This window comes from Hyaena hyaena, unplaced genomic scaffold, assembly GCF_003009895.1.
Source record: "Hyaena hyaena isolate Hyena2069 unplaced genomic scaffold, ASM300989v1 scaffold_1557, whole genome shotgun sequence".
Lineage (NCBI taxonomy): Eukaryota > Metazoa > Chordata > Mammalia > Carnivora > Hyaenidae > Hyaena > Hyaena hyaena.
Genome location: NW_024082193.1, coordinates 192,865 through 217,162, shown reverse-complemented (window position 1 = coordinate 217,162; position 24,298 = coordinate 192,865). Strand labels below are relative to the sequence as shown.

The window sequence follows — 24,298 nt, the reverse complement described above, 5'->3', positions numbered from 1 at the left end:
AGATATCTTACGAACTTTAAAACATTTTCAATCTTTTTACTCTTGTGCCTCCTGCCTGCCCACTGTCTCATCTCCATCTGGTGCACCTGTCTTTCCTGCCTTTCATCAAGTCTCACTTCTAGTGCCCGTGCTCAGGACAGCCATTGTGAGTCCTGGATCTGGCTAGGGTCTTCCTGCTGAGTGTCCCCTGGCTCTGTGCCATTTCTCTGGCCTAGAGCTATGCCCCAGTGACTGTTGCTGGTTGAATGTTTTCCTGATGAAGTATAAGCCTCTGGAGGGCAGGACCCCTGTCTCTTGTTGGTAGCGATGGTCTGCTGTAGTGAGTGACCTAAGGTGCTTGCTGAAGGAGCTAATCAGATGTGTGTTCAGACAAGACCCTTTGGTATTGTTGAGGAAACTAAGTATTAATGAGTGGCAGCCACATATGATACCCTGTTGAAGAAAAAAGGACCAGTATGTGTGTTTACTTGACTCAGCAGTTTCCGTCCAAGATTTGTCCCAAGGGAATGCTCAGAAATGTGCTCAAAGATTTATATACACAGATGGGGTTCACTTTCTTATTTATGGCATTGTGCATCCATTGAAAGTAACACTACAGCAGAAGGTTAACACAGTGATTTAGAAATATATTCTTGATAAATTAAGACAAAAAAGTAGATTACAGAAAAGTATCCCAATTTTTCAAAACAATGAGTAATAACAAAAAAAGTCTAGAAATATGTACTCTAAAATTGTTGTAGTCATTGTCTTTGGAAAATGAGATTATGAGTAGTCTTTCCCCCCTTTGTGTATCTCTGACTTTTCTGAAAAAAATATGGCTACTTGTTAAATTAGAAACATTTTTATGAATAAATCTATCCCTGATATTAAAAAGTAAACCAACTTGTAAAAATTGTATACAGTATAAAACCTCACTAAAACTTATATTGCTTTGTTTTAAGTTTTGAGATAATTTAAGAATTTTGACTGGTGCTGTGCTGATTTTACTAACTTTAGGCAATGATGGTATGCTTTATGAATAAATTTGTAATACAAGTGAAATTGCATCACAGCGTATAAGGCAGGTCTGATTTTGCAGAAAAGAAAAATGAAGCTTGTAGAATAAAGTGAGTTGCTCAGAATTTTACTGCTCTTGGGTGGAGGTTAGAATCTGAACTCACTAGAGCCTTTCCTTTTATTGACAGTACTGTACTGCCTACGGGTCTGTCACTTCTCCCCAGGGCACGGCTCAGGGGATTGACCTATAGACCTAGCAACTGCTGAGTGCCTACATCAGCCATGCACCCGTTTTCTGGATCTTGGCACCAGTGGTCATGGCCTGACTGTGTCCTGGAGGGCCCTCCAGGACATCCCGAGTCTGGACATCTGTACCTAGACATACAGTGTACATGTGTACATCCTAATAGGCGCAGGCTTTCCATTTCTCATTTGAATAGCTTCTTAGAGATGCCGTGTGGAAGAAAAAAATGTTCTGACACTTGCTGAAAGAGTAAGGAAGGGTTTACCTAAGATGATTGCGGTAGGGTGCCCCATGAAGGGAGAGAGATGGGGCTCAGCTCTGAACACAGCAAAGGTGCCTGGGGATGGGTAGCCTGCCAGCAGAGGGAGGGGGTCTGTGCGAACTAGGCGGACAAAGCATTTGATCAGATCTTGAGGGTGGTCATGTATCAAGGGCATGAGTTTTCTCCAGACAGACTCAACAGGACTCTTGCTGAAACTGGACTCAGCCAGGACGTACATGGAAGTCCAAGGTTGAGGCCTTGTTGAGAGGAGGGCCCAGAGGGACCTGACTGAAATCTGCCCCAGGGGAGCATCCTTTCAGTAGTTTGATGAGTCCTGGGTGGAGGGCCTCTGAAGCATGGACGCCAGTGCAGGTGGCAGCCACTCATAAGTTGTAGCTTAGTTGTTCACTTGGTTTGAGCATTCATGAATATTCATAAACCCTGAACTAACCTTGTCCCATGTGCTGGTGTGGGATAGGTTTTCCTTTCACGGAGTTTTCAGTCCTTGTTCTTGCCTTGCTGTGCTGAAGCGGGTCCTTGTACGTTTCCCTTTGTAGATGAGGTTGGTAGGGAACCAGAGAAAGAAGCCCACGTCCAGCTACAAGGCGGCCCCCCTGAGGGAAGGGAGGGAACACCTAAGACTTGGAAATGAAGCAAAGAAAAAGGAGGACTGTGTGTTTTGTCACCATCGCGTGGACCATCATTTAACAGATTCACCCATGATTGTTTAGCTTTCTAACCGAATGTGCCTCTCTGAGTTTTCCAGTTATTCTGGATTAGAGCCCAGATGCTGCTGTTCCATGTTAATTTATGGGTTTTTGTCTTGTACAGATACAAATTATTTCTGTCTGATAAAAATAAACTCAAAGGTTTTGGTTTCATTGTGCTGTAGAACTACAACCTAATTTGTCTCCAACTGAAAATAGCTTACTTCAGTGAACTCCAGCTCTCCAGTGCCCTCTGAACCCGCATCCCCTGCACAGACTTCCTCGTTAATTCACGTTTGCATGGCTTATCTTCTGGCCTTTGGAAATCATGCTTTGACACTGTTGGATGGCAGTGCTTTAGGGTGGCCAGAGCTGCTCCTACTGATTGTCCTTCTGCAAACGTTGATCTCTGGGTAGGAAGTGTGTCCCCCCTCCCACCCCTGTCAGCGTGCTGTCTCGAGTCCATTTGTCCCTGTGTCCAGAGGGACTCGGCCCCTTCTGTCAGTGGCAGGCAGGGTGATGTGTCTGTTCTGAGGCACTGCACTCTTTATTCTCTAAGTTTTCATCATCGAAAGATTGTGAATGAAGGAACTTCTGGACTTCTCTTTCCTCTTCTCTCCTTCATTTCCTGGTAACCTGTGAGTTGGGATAGTTCTGCTCTATAGGGGAAGCTGTTCTCAGGAGGCCCTTCCATTGAGACATGCTCTGGACGTGTGCACCTGCTCCTCCTCCTTCATGAACTTCCCTGCATTGACGCCTTGTTTCCCAGACCAGGTTGTCAGCTACTTGAGGGCAGGGACTCTGCTTCCTACTCTTTCTTTACCTGCAAATGGAGTCCGTAAACTTGTTGATTTCTGGTTTCTCTTTATACGCCTCCTGTTCAATGAATGCCTCCTTTTATTCATTTATTTGCAAGTGCTTGCTGGGCCCCTGGCATGCCAGTCACAGTGCTGGGTTTTGGGGATGTGACAAAGTGACATTCTCTGCCCAGAGGAGGCCCACAGTAATGGAAGTGATTCCCAGATTGCATTTTGGGCCAGAAGACTCCTCTCTAGTGAGACATGTGTTTTCTTTCTAAACAATATCGGGATAATGAAAATTATGTGTTTGTGTGTATATGTACATATATATATACGTATATATATAGTGTGTTTGTATATATATATGTATATGTGCGTATATCTTTGTATATCTTTGTATTCATCTTCGAAACCACCTTTAAAGAGTGAAAAACCTCAGTACGGTTGGCCCCTTCACACAGTCAGAAATCCGGCCCCCTAAGAACTTACCTCCTCATGGCCTACTGTTGGCGAGGAGCCGTATGGCTAACAGTCGGCTGACACAGTTTGTGTACAATATATGTATTGTATACCATGCTCTTACAATAAAGTAAGCTGGAGAAAAAAAAAATGTTATTAAGACTATCATAAGGAAAAGATATATTTATTATACTGCACTACATAAAAAAATCCACGTGTAAGTGGACCCATGCAGTTCAAACCCATGTTCAAGGGTCAGCCATATAAAACCTTCACCAAAAAAAAAAAACAAAACTAAAATTATTTACAATGGTAATATCCACAGAATTTATTTTTGTAGCCATTTCATTTCCCATGAGTTTGGGCATCTTGTTGAGGGGTGGATGGCGGGAGCACCAGAGCCAGAGGACCGGAGTTTGGGTATCTCGTCAAGGGGTAGGTGGCGGGAGCACCAGAGCCAGAGGACCGGAAGAGGCCTTCCAGAGTCCCCGGTTCCAGGTCTTTGGCCGTCCAAATCTTTCTTTGTAAATGCCATAGAAGAGCACACTGTAACGTGACATTCCTGAGGTAATCTGTGATTCAGAATGTGAGAAAGTGGCAGAGTGAAAGAGGAAAAAAACGTACATGTTTAATTACAATAGTGAGCTTTTCACTGCTGGGTGGGAAAGGAGGAAAACATTTGAATAAAATCAAAGCAGAGGCTGAGCCTGACTTCTCCCAAAATAAAGAAGAGAGTGTTTTGAGCAACACAGTGTTGTCACTTGCAGTTTTAGTAGAAAAATGCTTGAAACAAAAATCCCTTTTTATTGGTGAGGGAAGGCGGCCAACCCAAATGTGGCAGAGCTGCTGCACAAACGGGAGCCCACGTCTGTGTGGGAGCCGGCACTGAGGGCAGGTTCTCTTTCGCTCCGGCTTTGTCTCCATGTGCGTCTTGAGCGAGCCAGACTAGGAGGCCCCACTGGCCACTGGTGGGCTTGCTGGGAGGGGGTCCTTCAGCGCTGGCGTTGGGCTTTGTCAGGTGGCCGGCACCCCCAGAGAACCTGGTGAACGCGGCGGAGTCTCATGTCATCATTCAGACAGGGTCCGAATCTGTAAGATTGCCTTTAGTCCGTGCAAGTCTGCTTTTCTCCAAGCGAGGCACAGAGTAATGGCTTGCAGGGTGTGCGGCCTAAGCATCGTCTCTGTAATCCGTCCTGACCACCCTTTGTGTTCTTCCACTCTCTTTCCAGACCGGGGCCAGACTACTGTGTTGGACTATCATGGGAAAAACCATCTGGCCTCAGAAATACCGCGTAACCTTCTTAAACAGAGGATCTGCACCCAGAAGCCCAGACTGTAGAACCACCTTAGAGCTGAAATAACCAGGAAGTCCAGTTTGGGCTTCAAACGCTTGTACCTTGGTCATGTTCCCAAGGTCAATGCTATGAGGGGATAGTTCTGCAGTGATTTGGGGTATATTTAATAACTCAATGAGCAAGATTTCTCTAAATTTCAACATACATAAATGTGTATGATTTATGTCCATTCCATGTTTATATATTTTTTCAATATTCATGGCTATTAAATAGATAGGTAACTTCAAATTTCGCTAGGGGCCAGTGTCCATTAACAGGCAGTAAATTCTTAAAAGATAGTCCTGTGTGAGGGTACCTTTTCTCATAGTAGTTTATTTGCAGTTTCTTCACTTGTAAAGTAGAGCTTACAGTGTTTCACCTGCCAGAGTTGGTTTAAAGACTGGAGATTTTGTGTGTTGAGTGACCCGCGCTGTCTGGTAGGAGGCGAGTGTGCCCCGAGCCCCATCGTCATGGATGCGTGCTGGCAGCGGGTGGCGCCCCTCTGTCCCGAGCCTGGAGAGGCATCGTTTGTCCACCCTCCTGCCCCCTGTAGCTATTTATGTAATAAGGAGTTTTTGTTTGTTCTGTCAGTGGACGTGAAGTCCTGATGAATGTTAAAAGAAAACCAAAGTGAAAATCATAGGCCATTAAGATCAAAGATGTCATTGGGGCACCTGGGTGGCTTAGTCGGTTAAGCGTCCGACTTTCGCTTAGGTCGTGATCTCGCGGTTCGTAGGTTCGGGCCCCGCATCGGGCTCTGTGCTGACTGCCAGCTCAGAGCCTGGAGTCTGTTTCAGTCTGTGATTCCCTCTCTCCCTCCCCTGCTCACGCTGTCTCTCTCTCTCTCTCTCTCCTAGAAATAAATAAAACATTTAAAAAATATATTAAAAAAAAAAGATCAAAGATGTCATCATGGAATTTTTTCTGATCAGTGACAGATGCTATTACCCACTTGAAAAATGTCATATATTACATCCTTTATTATATATGGGACACCTTACTTTTTATATAAGTTACCCTGCTAAGGATTTTGTCAGATTTCCAGTTTGAAGTCTTTGAACTACTTTGTCAGTTTTTGCATTTTTTTAAAGTTTATTTATTTATTTTGAGAGAGAGTGAGTGAGTGACCATGGGGGTGGGGCAGAGAGAGAGGGAAAGAGCAAATCCCAAGTAGGCTCCGTGCTGTCAGCACAGAGACCAGTGTGGGGCTCAGTCCCACCAACTGTGACATCATGACCTAAGCCATGACTTGAGCCACCCAGGCGCCCCTGTTTCTGCATTTTAGAGTGGGCAGTTTTCTATTCAAAGCCAGTCACGAACTCAAATGTTACAAACATTTGGCATAGTAAAGTTTCCAGGTATGACACCAGGTTTGATACCTTTATTCAGGTATACTTGATATACAGGAAACTGCTTACTTACAGTATACAATCTGATGAGGTTTTAGCCTGTGTTCACTCGTGAAGCCATCACCACAAGTAAGGTAGTGAGCATATCCGTCACTCCAAGAGTTTCCATTACGTAAATCCCTCCCTCCCACCTGCCCCACCCCGGACCACTGCTGCCTGCTCCCTGGTCTCAGTGGACTCGAATTTCATATACATGAGTCATGTGGCATATATTCCTGCTTGTTCTAAGTTCTTTCACTCAGCAAGATGATTTTGAGAAACATCCGTGTCCGTGTTACATGTATTCTTTGAAAGCTGTTACCCTTTATTAATAGTTTTAGTACAAATCTTAGAGGACTGCTACACTGTGTTGTCCTTATGAAGGCCGACTTCGGTGACTGGTGCTTAGGTTAGAGTTCCTCTTTGTCTTCAGTGAAAACTCTTTAGGCTCCTAACCAGTATGTCACGTTATACATCTGGTTAGTGCCTAGATGGTTTTGAAAATAGAGAGTGAATATTAAGTAGTGTCTTATGTTTATTTACTTTAAAAGGTATCCTGTGTCTAGTGATAAGACCATAATTATGAATTTATTTTCCTTTCCAGATCCTTTCCTGTTCCATTATGGGTGTGAGAGGTTTGCAGGGATTCGTGGGCAGTACCTGCCCACATATTTGTACAGTGGTGAATTTCAAAGAACTGGCAGAACAGCACCGAAACAAGTATCCTGGATGTACTCCCACCATTGTGGTTGATGCCATGTGTTGTCTCAGATACTGGTATACTCCCCAATCTTGGATCTGCGGTGGCCAGTGGCGGGAATACTTTTCTGCTTTGCAGGATTTTGTTAAGACTTTTACAGCTGTTGGCATCAAGTTGATATTCTTCTTTGATGGCATGGTGGAGCAGGACAAGAGAGATGAGTGGGTGAAACGAAGACTTAAGAACAACAGGGAGATCTCTAGGATTTTCCATTACATCAAGTCACGCAAAGAGCAGCCTGGCAGAAACATGTTCTTCATCCCCTCAGGGCTGGCCATATTTACACGATTTGCTTTGAAGACGCTGGGCCAGGAAACCCTGTGTTCATTACAAGAGGCTGACTACGAGGTGGCGTCTTACGGCCTCCAGAATAACTGTCTGGGCATTCTTGGAGAGGACACCGACTACCTAATTTATGATACCTGTCCCTACTTTTCAATCAGCGAGCTCTGCCTGGAGAGTCTTGATACCGTCATGCTCTGCAGAGAGAAGCTCTGTGAGAGTCTGGACATCAGCCTGGCAGACCTCCCTCTTCTGGCCTGCTTACTTGGCAACGACATTATCCCGGAAGGCATGTTTGAAAGCTTTCGGTACAAGTGCTTGTCTTCCTATACCTCTGTAAAGGAAAACTTTGACAAAAAAGGGAACATCATCTTAGCTGTAGCAGACCATATATCTAAAGTTCTTCGCTTGCATCAAGGTGAGAAAAAGCTAGAAGACATGTTACCTTTGGGACCAAACAAAGCTCTTTTTTATAAGGGTGTGGCATCATATCTTTTGCCAGGACAGAAATCTCCATGGTTTTTCCAAAAACCTAAGGGTTTAATAACTTTGGACAAGGAGGTGGGATCCATAAGTTCAGACCCTGAATCCAAGCAAGAAGTTCCCATGTGTACAGACCCTGAATCCAAGCAAGGGGTTCCCGTGTGTACAGACCCTGAATCCAAGCAAGGGATTCCCATGTGTACAGACCCTGAATCCAAGCAAGAAGTTCCCGTGTGTACAGACCCTGAATCCAGACAAGGAGTTCCCGTGTGTATGGACCCTGAATCCAAACAAAGAATTCCTGTGTCTACAGACCTTGATTCCAAGCCAGGAGTTCCCGTGTGTGTAGATCCTGACTCCAAGGAAGGATTCCCCCTGTGTACACACCCTGAATCCAAGCAAGGAGTTCCTGTGTATACACATCCTGAATCCAAGCAAGGAGATCCCATGTGTACACACGCTGAAATCAATCAAAAATCACCTCTAGGTGCAGACCCTGAATTTAAGCTAGAAGCAGCTGTATGTACAAACCCTGAAATTAAACAAGAAGACCTTGTGACTATGGAGCCTGAAGTCAAACTACAAGTGACCATGGTTTCAGACCCTGAAATCTTAAAGGTATGTACATGTGCCCACCCAAATCTGGCATATCATGATTGAAAAGATATCCATTGATGGATTTGTCATGAGCATTTGTTGCCTACTTGTAGCCGTTGAGGCACCGTGGGGGGCACAGAACAGGACTCTAGCCATGTAGTTAGGAAGTATGACCTAATGCATATGGAAACTCACATTATAAAGCATGTTTGATATTGGTGCATGCCTTTTGTAGAAGAGGGCTCTAGGAATTTGAAGGAGAGATCACTGGGGTTAAGTACAGAGAGAAGTTACTCAAGAGGTAGAAGAGGAGCCATACCTTCCTGAGAACTGATATTTGTTCTGAATGGGCAACTCTTTGTTGCTTTAGGGCCTGGGGGACATGGGGAGAGACTGGAAGGGGCAGCATGTAGCCAGATGGGGAAGGTTATTACATGCCCCGCTAGGAGTTTGCACTTGATTCTGAAAGTGGCATAGAGCTCTTGAGAGTTTTTACGGAAAACTATGATTTATTAACCACCTGTGACGTGTGAGGTTCTGTGCCAGGTGAGTTCCACGTGTTGTTTCCTACCCACAAACCTTCTGTTGTTCCTACCAGAGCATCACCATTTTCTGTGTGGGTACGAAGTTCAAACCTAGGAATTAATCACTCCCATTAACTGTTCTCTCCCCATCTTGTTACTTGTACCTAGTCAGTCAGTCAGTCTCCCCACCCTCGTGTACGCGGTCTCTGGTCTGGATGACTCAGGAATGGCTCACAACTCTTCCCTGTGGACTTCTGTCCCTTCCAAGCCACTGGTCATGCTGCGTGCAGAAGGAAAGCCTTCCTCCATACTCAGGGTGGAAGCAGCAGCCTTACGCAGGCCGCGCTGCCCTCACCTCACCGCCGCCCCTCTCTAGCCTGGCCAGTCCCTTGTCCGTCATGGCCCTGCACGTGCTCTTCTGCCCCTTGTGCTAGTTCATGGCTGCTAGTCTTTTCTGTCACAGCTGGGTGGTCCCTCACTCAGAGAAGCCCCAACCGACCGCCCACCTGCTGTAGTGCACACCTCACTGGAATGTCATGCTTGGGACAGTGCCGTGAGGGCAGGGTCTTGTTTGTGTCTCTCACTGCTGAGCCCCTTGTGTCTGTCATGCTGCATCTCATAGTAGCTGCTCGCTGAATCTAGAAGGCAGTCTTCCTTTTCTCTCATATCTCTAGGGCCTTTCCTTTAGTGGCTCCTGCCCTCTGTCCTGTACAACCTCCTGGGTTCTCATATCTGAGAAGTCCTTCACCTCTCCCTTTATTGCATACATTGTAGCAGATAAGTTAATTTATCAACATAAAAATTATGGTAAAAAGTAGAATGCAAGATGTACTGTAAGAGAAGTATAGGTGAAAAGTATTAAGGAGTTGAAATTACCCTACCTGGAGACATCCTGAAGTACTTCATGGGAAACAAAGGACGTGGCTTGGAAGTTGGAGGGCAGGCAGAATCTGAGCCCTGGGTGCGAGTGCGCCTGGATGGGGGGAAAGGAGAGGTACAGCCTGGGGGAAAGGCTGTCTCTCAACACAGAATTAGAAGTCACCTGGGCAGCCTCATCACTCAAAGTGAGGAAAACAGACAGTGAAGACCTAAATCTAATTTTGCTTAAATTTATTTGGTTTGGTTTTACCATGAGGTTGGATGTAAGAATGCTAGTTTAATATGGACCATGCAGAGATGATTCTCCACCGATCCATGTTTGTGGGTCTGTTAATAGTTGCTGGCGGGTGTTCTTCGCATCGTCTCCCTTAGTTGTCACATGGCTCTGTTGGTAGATGTGCTTGCCTCCCTCCCCACGTGAAGGGCTAAATGACATTGTCTGCAGTCACACAGCTAGTACTTGGCAGACCCCCTGGCTTTGAACCCGAGCCTCTAACTGCAGGTTTGACCCTTTACAAGATCCCATCCACGTTCCTGGCTCGCATGTGGGGAGGTGGGTCGTGGTCAGTAGTCTAGAAGGGCAAGCATGGAAGATTCGTCAGGAAGCTGCTCCTACACTCAAGCCTGGCTTCAGAGATAGAACTTGGAGCCGCTGCGACACTTTGCCTGCAGCACAGGACAGGGAGAGGCACACGGGCAAAGGGACAGCAGTGCAGAAGTGGAGCCTGCAGGGTGCCTCAGTGCCTAGAGGCGGGCGGGGTCTGCTGCTCAGCCATCCCAGGACTCGTGTCGAGCAGGAGACAGCACCCCCGCCAGCTCACACGGCACCGCTCTGGGCTCTCTGCTTTTCCCGTTTTGACCTGGCCCCTGCTGGTTCCCGACTGCCACTCATTTCCCAGTTGTGTATGGCCATAAGCCCCATGAGGCAAGGGGAGGCGGGTTCTGTTTGGGAGCAGAAGACAGCGTGACCTTTGAGGTGAACTGTCTCGGGAGAGGGGCTTGTGAAGTGGGGAGGGGGGAGGCCCAGAAAAGGGGCACATTTCCGGAGGCCCTAGGGAGGATGGGGAAGGATTGAGTCTTCCTGAGGAACAGTGGAGGTGCTCCACTGTGACTGCATTGTAGCCGTCTTTAGGAGGTGCGTTGGTGTAAGGGAAGAGGACGCCGGGGCCATGAATGTTAGGGTGAAGATTTGTGGTAGCCATTCAGGTGCTTTGAGGAGATAGTGACTGGACTTGCTTCTGAGAACCCAGGGTGTTGATGCTGTGGAGGGCGGATTGGAGAAGGGAGTGGGCTGAAGCCAGTCCGAGCCTTTCATAGGAACGTCTAGCATGGGGCAGACAACACGCTGTGCGCTAGGTCTGGTAGGCGATTGGGAGGTGCAGGTGGGGGAGGGGTACATGACAGTTCGAGCCTAGAAGCCCCAAGGAAAGGAAACAAATGCCAGCTTGATGTCAGGGGCTTGAGGGACAGTTACTCCGTTTCTGAAAGCCTGAAAACACTGGCATGTGATACAAGGCTGTTGTTTTTTCTCTTTAGAGGTCACTGTTTTGTTTTCAAGGAGAAACCAGTTATATTTGAATTTTGAACAGGTTGCTAGAGCACATCACGTCCAGGCAGAGAGCTACCTGGTGTACAACATCATGAGCAGCGGGGAGATCGAATGCAGCAACACCCTGGAGGACGCGCTGGACCAAGCTCTGCCCAGCCAGGCTTTTGTCTACCGCCCAGTGCGCCAGCGCGTTTACTCCCTCCTGCTGGGGGGCGGCCAAGGTGAGTGGGCTGGTCCCTCTTAGTAACAGTGCTCTCTGGAATTGGAGTCCGAGAAACGGGCCACACGAAGTGGAATGCGTTCTTTCAGGACACGGATACAATTCAAAAGGGTTTTGTTTCTCTTTAAAATTTGTAGTTGAGAATACCAGTCACATCTGGACAACATTAAGGGAAAACACCATGGGGCATCTCTATCTAATTAGTAAACAGTTGATCAGTACTCATTAAAAGAAAAGTGCATTGTTTTTATAAAATGTTATATTTTTATTCCTTAGAAGGATTTGTGTTTTTTAAAAATGTGAAAACCCTTTCCTCCTGCAGGAGTGTAGGGTATGTTTGTTATTAGAAGACAATGCCTACTTATTCCCCCTAAAAATGTGATTTTCATAAAATAATTTCATAAAATTTAGTACTTCATATTTTAAAGTATAAACAAAATTTTCCTTTAGAGTAGTTCTGTTTTTTCCCATCGATATTTTCATTGTGCACTAGCAACAATTGTGTAGGGAGAGGACTGTCCGTGGCCGGAACAGATAAATTCAACGCCAGTCATAAAATTAATTAGGTCCTATCGATCTCTTTTTGGAGTGGTTTAGGGGCATCGTGAGTGGAGAAGATACTTCATAGTGGAGACGAGGGACGCTTCACACATGTGCTTTCCTCCTGCGTGACACTGAGGCAGGCCCGGGACACTGTCGTCTGGCTTGAGAGGGCTTGCATGAGACACGGGGGCCTCGCAGGCTGTGGTCAGGACTGGAGACGGGAGCAGCAAGGCGCCAGTAAAAGTGTATAAAGACAGGCAAGCCCGATTTGGCCCCTTGGCTGTAATTTTCCCACCATTACCTTCAACAGTCAGTTGCTTTTGAGAGGAGTTCACAGATGAGAAGTCTTTTTGTGTACCATTTCTGGTGTAGACCACGTTTCCTTCAGCATCATCTTTCTTCCTTTAGAGAAGTTGACTTTTACATTTCTTATCATGCTCATTTCAGTTTCCTGATTTTTTTTCTCTGAAAATATCTTTATTTCAGAAGTGTAATTTTGCTGTATATAGGATTTTAGAGATTTCTCTCTGGCTGTTTGTAAGATTTTTTCCCTTGAGCGCTGGTTTTCAGTAATTTGTTTAAGCTGAGTTTTGGAGTGGTACACTCAATGTTTGTTCTGCTTGGGATTCTTGAGCTTCTTGGATCATGGAGTTTGTTTCCTACCAGATTGGAAACAAAATGAGCATTATATCATCAAACATTGTTCTCTTTCTCTGTTGGCTTTTACCTCTCACTCTGGGTCTCCTGGTTACATGCGTGGTTTATGGCTCCTGTGCTCCTTGCACACCAAGGCTTGCTTTTAAGCTTCTTTTCTCTGTGCTTCAATTTGAGTAGTTCCTGTTGATTGGTTTTCAAGTTTCGTGAGCCTTTCTCCTGTAACATTTAATCTACTATACCCATCCAGTGAAATGTTCATTTCAGATCTTGTGTTTTTCAGCTACTTTTTTTTTAATGTTTTATTTATTTTTGAGAGAGAGAGAGAGAGAGAGAGAGAGACAGCGTGAGCAGGGGAGGGTCAGAGAGAGAGGGAGACACAGAATCTGAAACAGGCTCCAGGCTGAGCTAGCTGTCAGCACAGAGCCCGATGCAGGGCTCGAACCCATGAACCGTGAGATCATGACCTGAGCCGAAGTCAGACACTTAACCAACTGAGCCACCCAGGCGCCCCATTTTTCAGCTGCTTTTTAAAAAAATCTAACTTTTTTTTTTTCCTGTCTTTTGTTTGCCTCTTAAATCTAAAATTTATTCATGCTAGCTGTTTCCAAGTCCTTGTCCACTAACTCCATCAGCCCCATAATTTCTGGGCCTGGGTCTGTTTACTGACTTTCCTCCTCATAAGAAGGCCACAGGTTTCTGCTTATTCTCATGTATTTCTGATTCTCTCATGTCCCTTATGTTTAGATTGTAAGCTAGAAGATTTTGGACCTGTGAAGGGTGTTGACTTGTGGCCCGTCAGGCAGTTACTTTGTACTTTAATAGGGTGGGTCTGTGGGAATGTCACTAGAGCTGGAGCGGCCCTGCTCCTGAGGGTCGGCCTCTCTGGGTTGTTACCTGAGTGCTAGGTGCCTGAAGAAGTCTCTGCACATTGGCCGTTAGGACTCGATGCTGTGGAGCTCTGTGCGGGCTCTGCTGGTTGCTCAGTGGGGCTGCTCAGTAGTAGTCTTGTCCAGCCTCCCTGAGTTTTGCTCTGAACACTTAGAGCTCAGTTCTCAACGAGGACCTCAAGGACACCTCCGGGCAGGTTTTGGGAGCCCCTTTCTGCATAGTGCCAACTCTCTTCTGTTCTGTGTTACATTCCCAGCTGTCCTCAGAGCCTTGATGTGCAGACTCTGTCTCCTCATCTCAGAGGCTTTCTTGCTCTGCTCCGGGGCTTCCTCCCTAGGCTGCAGTCTGCACAGTGCCTCTGTCCAACTCAAGAATTCAGTTTCTTCAGAAATTTGTCCAGGGGTGCCTGGGTGGTGCAGTCATTTAAGTGTCTGACTCTTGATTCAGCTCAGGTCATGATCTCACGGTTTGTGAGTTCGGCCCCACATCGGGCTATACGCTGATGGCGATTCTGTCTCCCTTCTCTCTGCCCCTCCCTTGCTTTCATACACCTACAAGATAAATAAATATTTTTCTTCCTCAAAATAAATGAATAAACTAAAAAAAAAAAAAAGAAAAGAAAGAAATGTGTCCATAGAGATGTTGGTGGGAACACTGGTCAGCAGCTCTGCCCACATCTCAGCCACCTCACACCCTACTCTAGTGTTGGGGGTAGTGATGAGTCACGTGCTAGTGTGGTTCTAGCTTCTTTTTTGGTGACTTTTTTTCTCTGCAAAGTTTTAATGATAGCCCCTTTATCCTTTATGTTTACAGATTTTTCTTCTCTCTGTTATCTCTGTGTCTGTTATTGGAACTGCTAAGAAATGGATGTTAACTTCCTGAGATGATATTCTGTGTTTCTTAATCTTCTAGTTCCTGGTTTGTTTTTCCTGCACTATGGGAACATTTCACCACTTTGTTGTCAACATATGGAAAAGTTTCCCTGTCTACTTCCTCTCTCCATCGAGGCCTGGTGCCCCAGTGAGTCCACCACCTGTCTGCTCTCTGCGGATGCTCTGTCTGTCCGCCAGCTCCTCCCTGGTGGTCAGATATCTGCTGGCACCCCATGTCGATGGCCCGTGTCCCTCCTGACCCCTCCCCCAGCCCCTGCTTCTCTGCTGACCCCCGTGTGTGGGAGGACCTCACAACTGCATTTGACCCTTTTACACCCACGTGGTCGCATTCACTTGCATTGCTCCAGAAACTATATCCATGTTGACAAATACACTTTTATTTTTTCTAGCTCAGGCCATTCTTCTGATGGATCAATTCTATTTGTTTCTTATGCCCTTAAACACTAACTCCCCCAAATTCCTCCCTTACTCCTTTATCAAAAAAGAACTGTATGTTTCCATTCTGATCTCATCACAGTTTGTTTATAGGCTTGTTTGTCTGATGCCCCTTGTCCCCATTGGCTGTCAGCTGAGCTAGCAGAGACCATTCAGGTGGCATTTTACTGTACCCAGCAGATTCTTGGTATACATTAAGTGATTGATATCTGATTTTTGAGTATGTGTTTAAAATAAGACCTTTTCAGGAGTGTTTCCACTTAGCAAAGCTCTCCTTAGAAGAGGACTATAATGGTAGAATTTCAGACACAGGAGGAAGAGCGATGGCGTCTCAGGTCCCATGAGGGGAACAGCCTTCTCTGAGCCCAGCCTGACCGGCAAGTGGAAGCTCCACTTGACTAGAGTGAGATTTAGAACCGAAGGTGCCTCTCCCCCGCAGGTGTAGACCCAGGGCACTAGAGCGAAGCTCTTCAACTCCCATAGCCACCAACAGTGGGCATCTGAGCCAAAAAGCACACGCACTGGACCGTGGGCGGCCGCTTCAGAGTCCCCAGTTTGGGGTACAGCTCGGATGGCTAGTCTGCTGGGTACTCCAGCTTGTCTCGTTGTGTTGGGGTGCTGGGCTGGCAACTCTCTGTGTATTCTGTCCAGATGACTGTGCTGTTTAGACGGCCCAGTGGTGTCATGGCCCCAGATGGGGACAAACCGCCGTCATTCCAGCCTCTGCCCATCCTGCCTTCGTGCCCATTCCCAATTTACTTCAGGTTCTGACGGTCCCCTCATGAAAAGCTTAGCTTAGGCCACTGTGAAGCCTTGTAAATTTTAGGAAATAAAAAAAAAACCCAGAAGGTGCCAAGGCAGAGTGTGTCCTCCTTGACCGCTTCGCAGGCAACGAAGCCGGGAAGAGCCTGGCACGCAGGCGCTGTCAACGGTTTGGGGTGGCAGCCTCACTCCTCTCTTGCCATTCTGCCCTCCTCCTCCCCCAGCACCGGTCCAGCTGGGGGAGGCTGGCGGTCTCAGGCTGGGGCAGCCGGCCCTGCAAGTCAGTAGCCACGGTCCAGGGCACCAGCTCATTAAAATCCTAGGTACGTGTACACAAAAAAGTATGTTCAGGGAATTTTTTAACTTTTTCAGGACTAAGGCCACATGTAAGCATAAATTAAATCAGCAGTATAAAAATACTACAGAAGAGCTGATGGGGGTGGGGGAGAGGGGAAGGGGGGTGATGGGCATGGGGGAGGGCACTTGTGGGGATGAGCACTGGGTGTTATATGGAAACCAACCTGACCATAAACTATTTAAAAAAAATACTACAGAATGGTAAGGACAGATATCTTTCTTTAAAAGCCTGAGGGATGTTAACCAAATTTGAAAGTCCCAGTAATTGAGAGGTTGTGATGGACGTTGCTTCCAGCACAGGCCCGCGGAGGAGCTGGGCTGAAGCGAGGAGGAGTTTTCCTGGGGGGAGGGGGGGGCCGGGGGGAGGGGCTGCCAACGTGGATACTTGTGCAGCTTTGCTCCCAGAAGAGAGGTCTTCGTTCCATACAGAAGATCCTACACCGTGGAGCCATGTGTCTGTCCTTTGGGAATAGCAGAAGACCAAGTTTGGTTATGTCTTTTTTCCGTTTTTCATATAAAATGTTACAAGCTTGAAGGGAGTTACACTAGTAGAGAACTTTTCTCAAGTTCTTACCTTACTCCTTTGCACGTGCAGCCAGGCAAGTCAAAGTTCGAGAAAATCAGCCTTTTCTTTAGGGAATTACCAAACTCTATTTCCTTTTCTCTTTTTCTTGATTTTTAGGCATTTAAGAAGATTATTTCATTTCAATTCAGACACATCAAATTTTTGCAAATGTGTCTGCTGTAGTTTCAAAGTGCAGGCCAGATTAAGACCTCTGAAATTTTGTTTTTCCTGTTTAAACAGGGTTTTACTTTTTATAATTTTTAAAGTTTTTAATTGAAGTGTAGTTGACATACAGTATTCATTTTAGGTATACAACACAGTGATTCGACATCTGTATAAATTAAAAACCATTCAGCATGATAAGTGTGGTTACCATCTGTCACTATACAGACTTATTCCAGTATTATTGACTACCTTACCTACACTGTACTTTCATCACCATGACTCATTTATCTTATAACTGGAAGTCTACTTCCTAACCCCCTTCCACTATTTCATCCACCCTCCCCACCCCCGCCTCTTCTCTGGCAACCAGCACTTTCTTCTCTGTATTTATGAGTCTGTTTTTGTTTGTTCATCTGTTTTGGTTTTTTTAGATTCCACATACAAGTGAAATTATATGGTACTTGTCTTTCTCCATCTGGCTTATTTCACTTAGCGTAAGTCCCTCTGTGTCCATCTTTGTTGTTGCAACATTTCCTTCTTTTTTATGGCTGACTGATATTGCTGTGTGTGTGTGTGTGTGTGTGTGTGTGTGTGTGTGTGTGTGTATCAGGTCTTTATCCATTCGTCTACTGATGGACACTGGGCTGCTTCCATATCTTCGCTATTGTAAATAACGCTGCCACAAACATAGGGGTGCACGTATTTTTTCAAATTAGTGTTTTCATTTTGTTAGGGTATTTACCCAGAAATGAAATTACTGTATCACATGGTATTTCTATTTTTAATTTTTGAGGAGCCTCCATACTGTTTTCCATCGTGGTGGCAACAGTTTGCATGTCTACCAACAGTGAACGAGGGGTTCCCTTTTCTCCATGTCCTCACCAACACTTGTTGTTTTTGTCTTTTTGACTCTAGCCATTCTGACAGGTGTGAGGTGGTATCTCATTGTGGTCTTGATTTGCATTTCCCTGATGCTGAGTGATGTTGAGCATCTTTTCATGTGTCTGTTGGCCATCTGGATGTCTTTGGAGAAATGTCTATTCAGGTCCTCTGTCCATTTCTTAATCAGATGGTTTGATTCCTTGGTGTTGAGTTGTATGAGTTCTTTAAATATTCTGGATACCAACCCCGTATTGGATATGTCATTTGTAAATATCTTCTTCCATTCAATAGGTTGCCTTTTGGTTTTGTTGATGGTTTCCTTCTCTGTGCAGAAGTTTTTTAATTTGATGAAATCCTAATAGTTTATTTTTGCTTTTGTTGCCCTGGCCTCAGGAGACAGATCCAAAAGAGTATCACTCAGACCAGTGTCTAAGAGTTTATTGCCTATATTTTCTTTAAGGAGTTTTATAGAAAAACTTCTGAAATTATGTGGTACCCCAGATAAAGGGTAAACTCTAGGGTTTTCCAGCAATATCTGTTTCTTTTAAGAGGATCTCAGGTAAGACTTTACATCTAGCTCTGGGTTTTGGAAGGAATGCAGAGCTCAGCCATGTCTGTAGGAGGGATAATTTGAATTAAAAGTGAAAATGCTGCCATCCGAGTATTTAGATTTCGAAAAGTCTTTTTCCAGACTACAAAACTTAATTTTTGTAAATGTTGACAACATTTTCTAGCTACTGTGCACCATCCTCGTTCGTACCCTCTCGTGATAGGGGAAGGAAGTGAGGGTGCACCTTGGGTGTCCCTGTTGCCCAGCAGCTCACAAGGGGAGGAGCAGAGCGCCGGAGGACCTGCAGAACTCGCCTAGTGATTTAATGCTCCTTTACTTGCCCTGAACCTCAGAAAAAGTACTCATTTTAATATCTCTGTCACTTCCTGTATCCTGGCCCACAACTTCAGATAAAGTTCATTTAGGGAGTGAAAGTTAAAATCAGCAGGGCTGTTTTAACTTTCATCCTCTGGCTAGTTAATTTGTTATGTGATAATAAGTGAAGGTCTTCATATTCAAGCCTCTGCATAGTCAGTAGCTGACAGGTACTGCATTTTCAGCAGCGTGGTTCACTCTTGTTCCGTGACTGTACTGTGTGGTCAGTGAAACTCACTGGATTTAAGTCAGTCACCTTAAAAGCAAAAAGGTTTTTGTTCTCTGGTTAATTAAGAGATACTTGGTTAAGGGTTAATGTGGACTTAACCCTCACTGGCCTAAATTATGGAGAAAGGAAGGAATTTTCTGTCTGTGCTGATCTGAATTTTGGAAAAGAGGGAAGGAAGCTGGTGTGTCTGCTGCTCTCCGGCCCAGTGTGTGCCTTTCACAGAGGCAGGGTTTATAGATCCTGTTGAGCTGGTCTCACTGGGCAGCTCTTCCTGGATTATACCTGAGTAAATGACTACCGTGTGGCCTTTCTCTTAGAATATTTGTCCAAAAACTGACTTCTCTAGATCTTAATAGGAAAGGAAATAAAAGAAAATCTACATGGTGGTGTTTAGTGAAGGATCAGTGCCTATCATGAAACTACTTTCTTCTCATGTTACTTAGAATTAAAACTGAGAAGTCAACCCCAAACCCTTCTATTTAGAGATTTGGAGCAGTTTTAGATGAAAGGTGATATAAAATGTGGTTTTGTAAATGTTCCAGTACTTTCTAAGGAGACAGTTGGCAGACTAGGTGTGTGACAGTGTTCGAGTGTCCTCATCCGGCAACACAGTGAAGTCCGCTGAGGTTTGTCTTGGGTGTGAGAGAATGCTCTTCTTCCGGAAATAGCGGCTTAGACCACCATTCACTCAGTTGACTGTTTCTGAGTGTGATGAATACCTCGGCCAAGAGGATTATGTAGAAAACGGGTTGGGTGTCTTTGTTTTTTTAGCAGCCATAAGAATACTATTCAGATTTTTTTTCTTTTTGTATCTGTGGGATTTAGGCTAAGTTGAATGTGTTTGTTAAAGTTAACAAGCATCTGCCCTGGGATCCTGAAGACGACTCACTTCTGGTTCCAGGAGCTCGGTCGGGTGGGCAGCGGGGGGAGTGAGCGGGCACGTGCAGTGCCCGCCAGAGAGCCGCGGTGGGGAAGCATGCAGGTCTCAGTGGAGGGAGGGTGGGGGGAACATGTGGAGGTGAGAAAGGGCACGGTGAGATGGAGGACGGGAGGTGCTCCAGCTGAGGAGCAGGACGCGGGCTGGAGCTGGGGTCCTCGGGCCCAGCTGAGCGGCACGCTGCCCCGGGGACTGGGGAGCCAGACACCCAGGAGTGCTGTAGGCCGCTGTGCGCTGCGCCTGGGCGAGCACCGCAGGGCAGAGGGCGCGGTGGGGCGGGGCTTGCCGCGCTCCCAGGTCTGCGTGCTGATGTTGGCACCTCGGGCTGTTACTGTGCGGTTTTCATTAGGGTGAGCAGCCTGGTCTAACTCTCATTGTGAAAAAGCAAACACCAAAAAGCCTGCATTTACATGGAGAATGGCTTGGATGGGGGGAGTCTGAAGATGGTCTAAGCGGGGCCGAGCCATGTGGGGAAGGAAACCAGACCTCGAAGGGTCAGGGGGTGGTCAAGAGGGCCCTAGGAGAGGGGAGGCAGGCAGGGAGGCAGGAGGTTTGGGTGCTGGAGAGACAGCACCTGGGGACCCCAGGCTAGGGGAGCATGTGGAGTAGGAAAGCCGCCTTCCACCTTTGTTCACGGAGTAATTAGAACAGAAGACAAACCGAATTTTTTAAATTTTTTTTAAACGTTTATTTATTTTTGAGAGAAAGAGACCGTGAGTAGGGGAGGAGCAGAGAGAGAGGGAGACACAGACTCTGAAGCAGGCTCCAGATTCTGGGCTGTCAGCACTGAGCCCAGCGTGCGGTTTGAACTCATGATAGTTGAGATCGTGACCTGAGCCAAAATTGGATGTTAACCAACTGAGCCACCCAGGCACCCTATAAACTGAGTTTTTTAAAAATAATTTTAATGTTTATTTATGTTGAGAGAGACAGAGACAGAGCGCAAGCAGGGGAGGGGCAGGGAGAGAGGAAGACACAGAATCTGAGGCAGACTCATGAACCACGAGATTATGACCTGAGCTGAGGTTGGTCGCTTAACTGACTGAGCCACCCAGGTGCCCCTAAACTGAATTTTTAATAGCAATTAATAATCCAGCGTAGAGAATTGCCTGTTTTATTTACTTTTTAACATTTTATTTATTTATTTGTTTGTTTAGAGAGAGAGAAAGAAGGCAAGTGAGCACACGCACAAATAGGGGAGAGAGTTGGAGAGGGAGGGAAAGAGAGAATCTTAACCAGGCTCCATGGTTGGCGCAGAGCCCCACATGGGGCTGGATCCCACAACCCTGGGATCTTGACCTGAGCTGAAATCAAGAGTCGAATTCTAAATCGACTGAGCCACCCAGGTGTCTCAGAAATGCCTTTGTTCTCTTATTCTTGCCTGCTTTTTGAATTGTCTAATGTAATAGCGGTCTTGATAGTTGCATGAAATAATGAACTGAAGACCCGAAAGGACCGTCCTACTCCCAGTTTTCACTAACTGCTGTGTGGAGCAGTGTGAGGCCCAAGAGGAAGGACATTATAGGAACCATCTAAGTGGTTACGTCTGCCCTCCATCATTGCTTACGTACCCACGTTATCCTGCCGGCCCCCCCACCCCAGAGGTTATTGCCCTTGTTGAAATGAGATTGGAGGTTAGGGAATCAACTGTTGGATGCCTGAGGTCCCTCTCAGTGACCTTGGATGTGAGAACTCACTGTACTCACCAACCTGAAATTGGTCCCCAGTGGAGCTGTGGGTCTGTCACTCTGTTAGCCTGGTGACGAATGTTGAGACTCATGTGCATCTATTGACCCAGCTGTCTCTCCTCAGATGGCACCAGCACCTGCCCCGCTGTCAAGGAGTGGTTTGTGTACTCTGGGAACCCACTGCGGCACCCGGACCTCGTCAGGCCTCTGCAGATGAACATTCCAGGTACAGACAGCTTTGCTTTCAATAAATCACTCATCTGTTCACCGTATGGTGATGTAAATCCAATAACGGATCCATCGTGGAAACATGTTTTTCTAGAACTGTGCTTAAACTAATTTTCATCCTAACCCTGGGCCCAAGAGAGTGTGCCTGTCTTATAACATTGAAACATAGCTGGGAACAGTCTGGGCCAGTCTGCCGCCTGACTGCCTCACCCCACCTGTGCCCTGCTCATGGCCCACGCTAGCGGGAGCGTGCCACCCCAAGGGGAGCCGCGCTGTGGGGCCGAGCCCATTGCTGCCAGATCCGCAGACGCCACCCCTGGTTGTCGCTCAGTAAACATCTGCTGAATTCACAGGGCTGGGCTCTTGATATTCTGCTTAAATCCGCTCTTGTCTCCTCCCTAACACTGGAAGTGTGTTTTGATGAACTGCAAAGGCAAGAGAAAGGGAAGTTTTTTCAGCTGGAAAAGTAAGTTTTCCTTTCATGAGTGTTATCTTAAAATCCTTAATGGGAGGGAAGGAAAAAGAAAATCCACCTAGAAATTAGCTGAAGTCTTTTCTTCCCGCAATTTCTTGGTGCCCAGACAAGAGCACAGATTTAGGACTGGGGGTGGCGTTCTACACAGAGTAAGGTCCAAGAGGAGGAGGGGGTGAGGCTTTATTTTTAGTGTCCCTTGTCATTGTGTCAGAGAACAAATACTTTCTAAAACTTTGATATTCCATTTTTGTATGCATTAAATTCTCTCATGCCACCATTATTTCCATCACACAGGCTTGTAGTTTACCAAATAAGGATGTGAGCACTGCAAAGTATTTTCTTATAAATGGAATTGTACTGGGGGAGAAGGTGAGGAAATACTATAGAGAATGTTTCCTTATTCTCTCAGTCAGTGATATACTCACCCCTAAAAAGGTACTTATCAAAAAAGAAAAAAAAAAAAAGAACAAATGAAGATGAATTGACATTTGTTTTTGTAGCAAGAAATATTTTGAAAGGATAGCCAAAATAATTTTTCAGAAATGTTTTATTATTTGCATCTTATTGTATCTTTCCAAAAATAATATGAAAGGAAATTATTATAGTTTTCTTCATGGTTTGAATTAAAGAGAATATCTGGCTATTCATCATTATATTATAAGTTAGTTTTAAAGGCCACTCCCTAAAATGTTTTAATAAACTCTGGAAGTCATAAAATTATCAGAGACTACTTCTGGGGCTTATGCAAAAAGTCTCCTTGGCACCACTGGACACAGGCTCTGCTTGTGATGAGAGCCGTGCAGGGCGGCGTGCCAAGCTCTGCTCTAGAAGAACTCGTGCAGGGGGCCGTGTCCGAAAGGCCCACCCATCTCCCATTGTTAGTGACATGGGTGTGGCCCTGAGCTTTTGCTCCTGATAATTTACATGTGTGACTGTTTGTTTATGCTTATGTTAATAATGATACAAAAATGACAAGATTTTAAGTTTATGTTTGAGAGAGAGAGAGAGAGACTAACTCTCAAACAGGCTTCATCGTGAGTGCCGAGCCTGCCACCGGGCTCCATCCTATGACTCTGGGATCATGACCTGAGCTGAAATCGAGCTGGACACTCAACCGACTGAGCCACCCAGCCCCCACCCCCTTTTTTCTTTTAAAATTTTTATAATATTTTAAAAATATTTGGTATTTTTCTGTATCCCTGAGGAAACATGCCAAACAGTTTTTGAACTAAAATGGAGGACCAGTCATCGTCCCATGTTTCTGTCACAGGCATTTTCTTTGGCTGAGGCTGCGTGTTGTTAAAAACCGTGGAACCCTTTGGCCGGTGCTCTCCTTCCGTCTGCATTGGAGGACTTGACACGGGCAGGTGCCTGTCACGTGGGTGTGACATGGCCCTGAGGTCTGATCGCAGCCCTTGTTCCCATGCGGGGCCAGCAGTGTTGTTGGTGAAGGAGCATCACCTCAGGACACACGTCTGATTTTTCTTGTTCTCCTGAGAGAGTTTTAAACAGGTTGTTTCCATAAATGTTAAGTGTTCAGTGAGTCTCCTGATAGACCACGGTGTTCTTCTCTTAAGAAAGGCTTTCTTCTAACAGCACTTTTGGCACATTTGGTTTAGCTTGCTTTCCTAAATAGTAGAAATAAAAAAAAAAAAAAATCACAAGATATTTTTCAACAAAATGGAAACAGGAGAGTAGAAAATTATAGAGGAGGGGCGCCTGGGTGGCTTAGTCGGTTAAGCGTCCGACTTTCGCTTAGGTCATGATCTCGCGGTTCGTGGGTTCGAGCCCCGCGTCGGGCTCTGTGCTGACTGCCAGCTCAGAGCCTGGAGCCAATTTCAGAGTCTGTGTCTCCCTCTCTCTCTGACCTTCCCCTGCTCACGCTGTCTCTCTCTCTCTCTCCTAGAAATAAATAAAAAATATTAAAAAAAAAAAAGAAAAAATTATAGAGGTTACCTAAAAAGAAGAAAGAATTAAAATTGACCAGCCAGGGAGCGGAAAAGTAAATGTCATTACTGCCATATTTTCTTCAGGGAGCTCACTTCCCTTCCTTTGCAGAAGTATGCAGGTGGCACACAGTCAGATGTATGTGCACATGGTGTGCTCACGTGCCTGATCTGTGTTAACACGATCATGCGAGTTAGCGTCTCTCATTCATCTCGTGTCATGTCTTGAGACCTGCTGT

The 24,298-nt window shown here is 45.8% G+C and overlaps 1 protein-coding gene across 7 annotated transcripts in view; it reads left to right on the top strand.

Moving 5' to 3' along the window:
* The window catches only part of FAM120B (family with sequence similarity 120B), an 86,630-nt gene that overhangs the window by 5,044 nt on the left and 57,288 nt on the right, over positions 1-24,298 (top strand). For all 7 annotated transcript variants that reach the window (XR_005526924.1, XM_039224212.1, XM_039224211.1 and 4 more), the window contains exons 2-4: positions 6,795-8,333; positions 11,305-11,485; positions 21,535-21,636. Coding sequence is in view for 6 of the 7 variants with exons in the window: in XM_039224212.1 (XP_039080143.1) it covers positions 6,813-8,333; positions 11,305-11,485; positions 21,535-21,636 (1,804 nt within the window). In the remaining variant the exon portion in view is untranslated. The remainder of the gene's footprint in view (positions 1-6,794; positions 8,334-11,304; positions 11,486-21,534; positions 21,637-24,298) is intronic.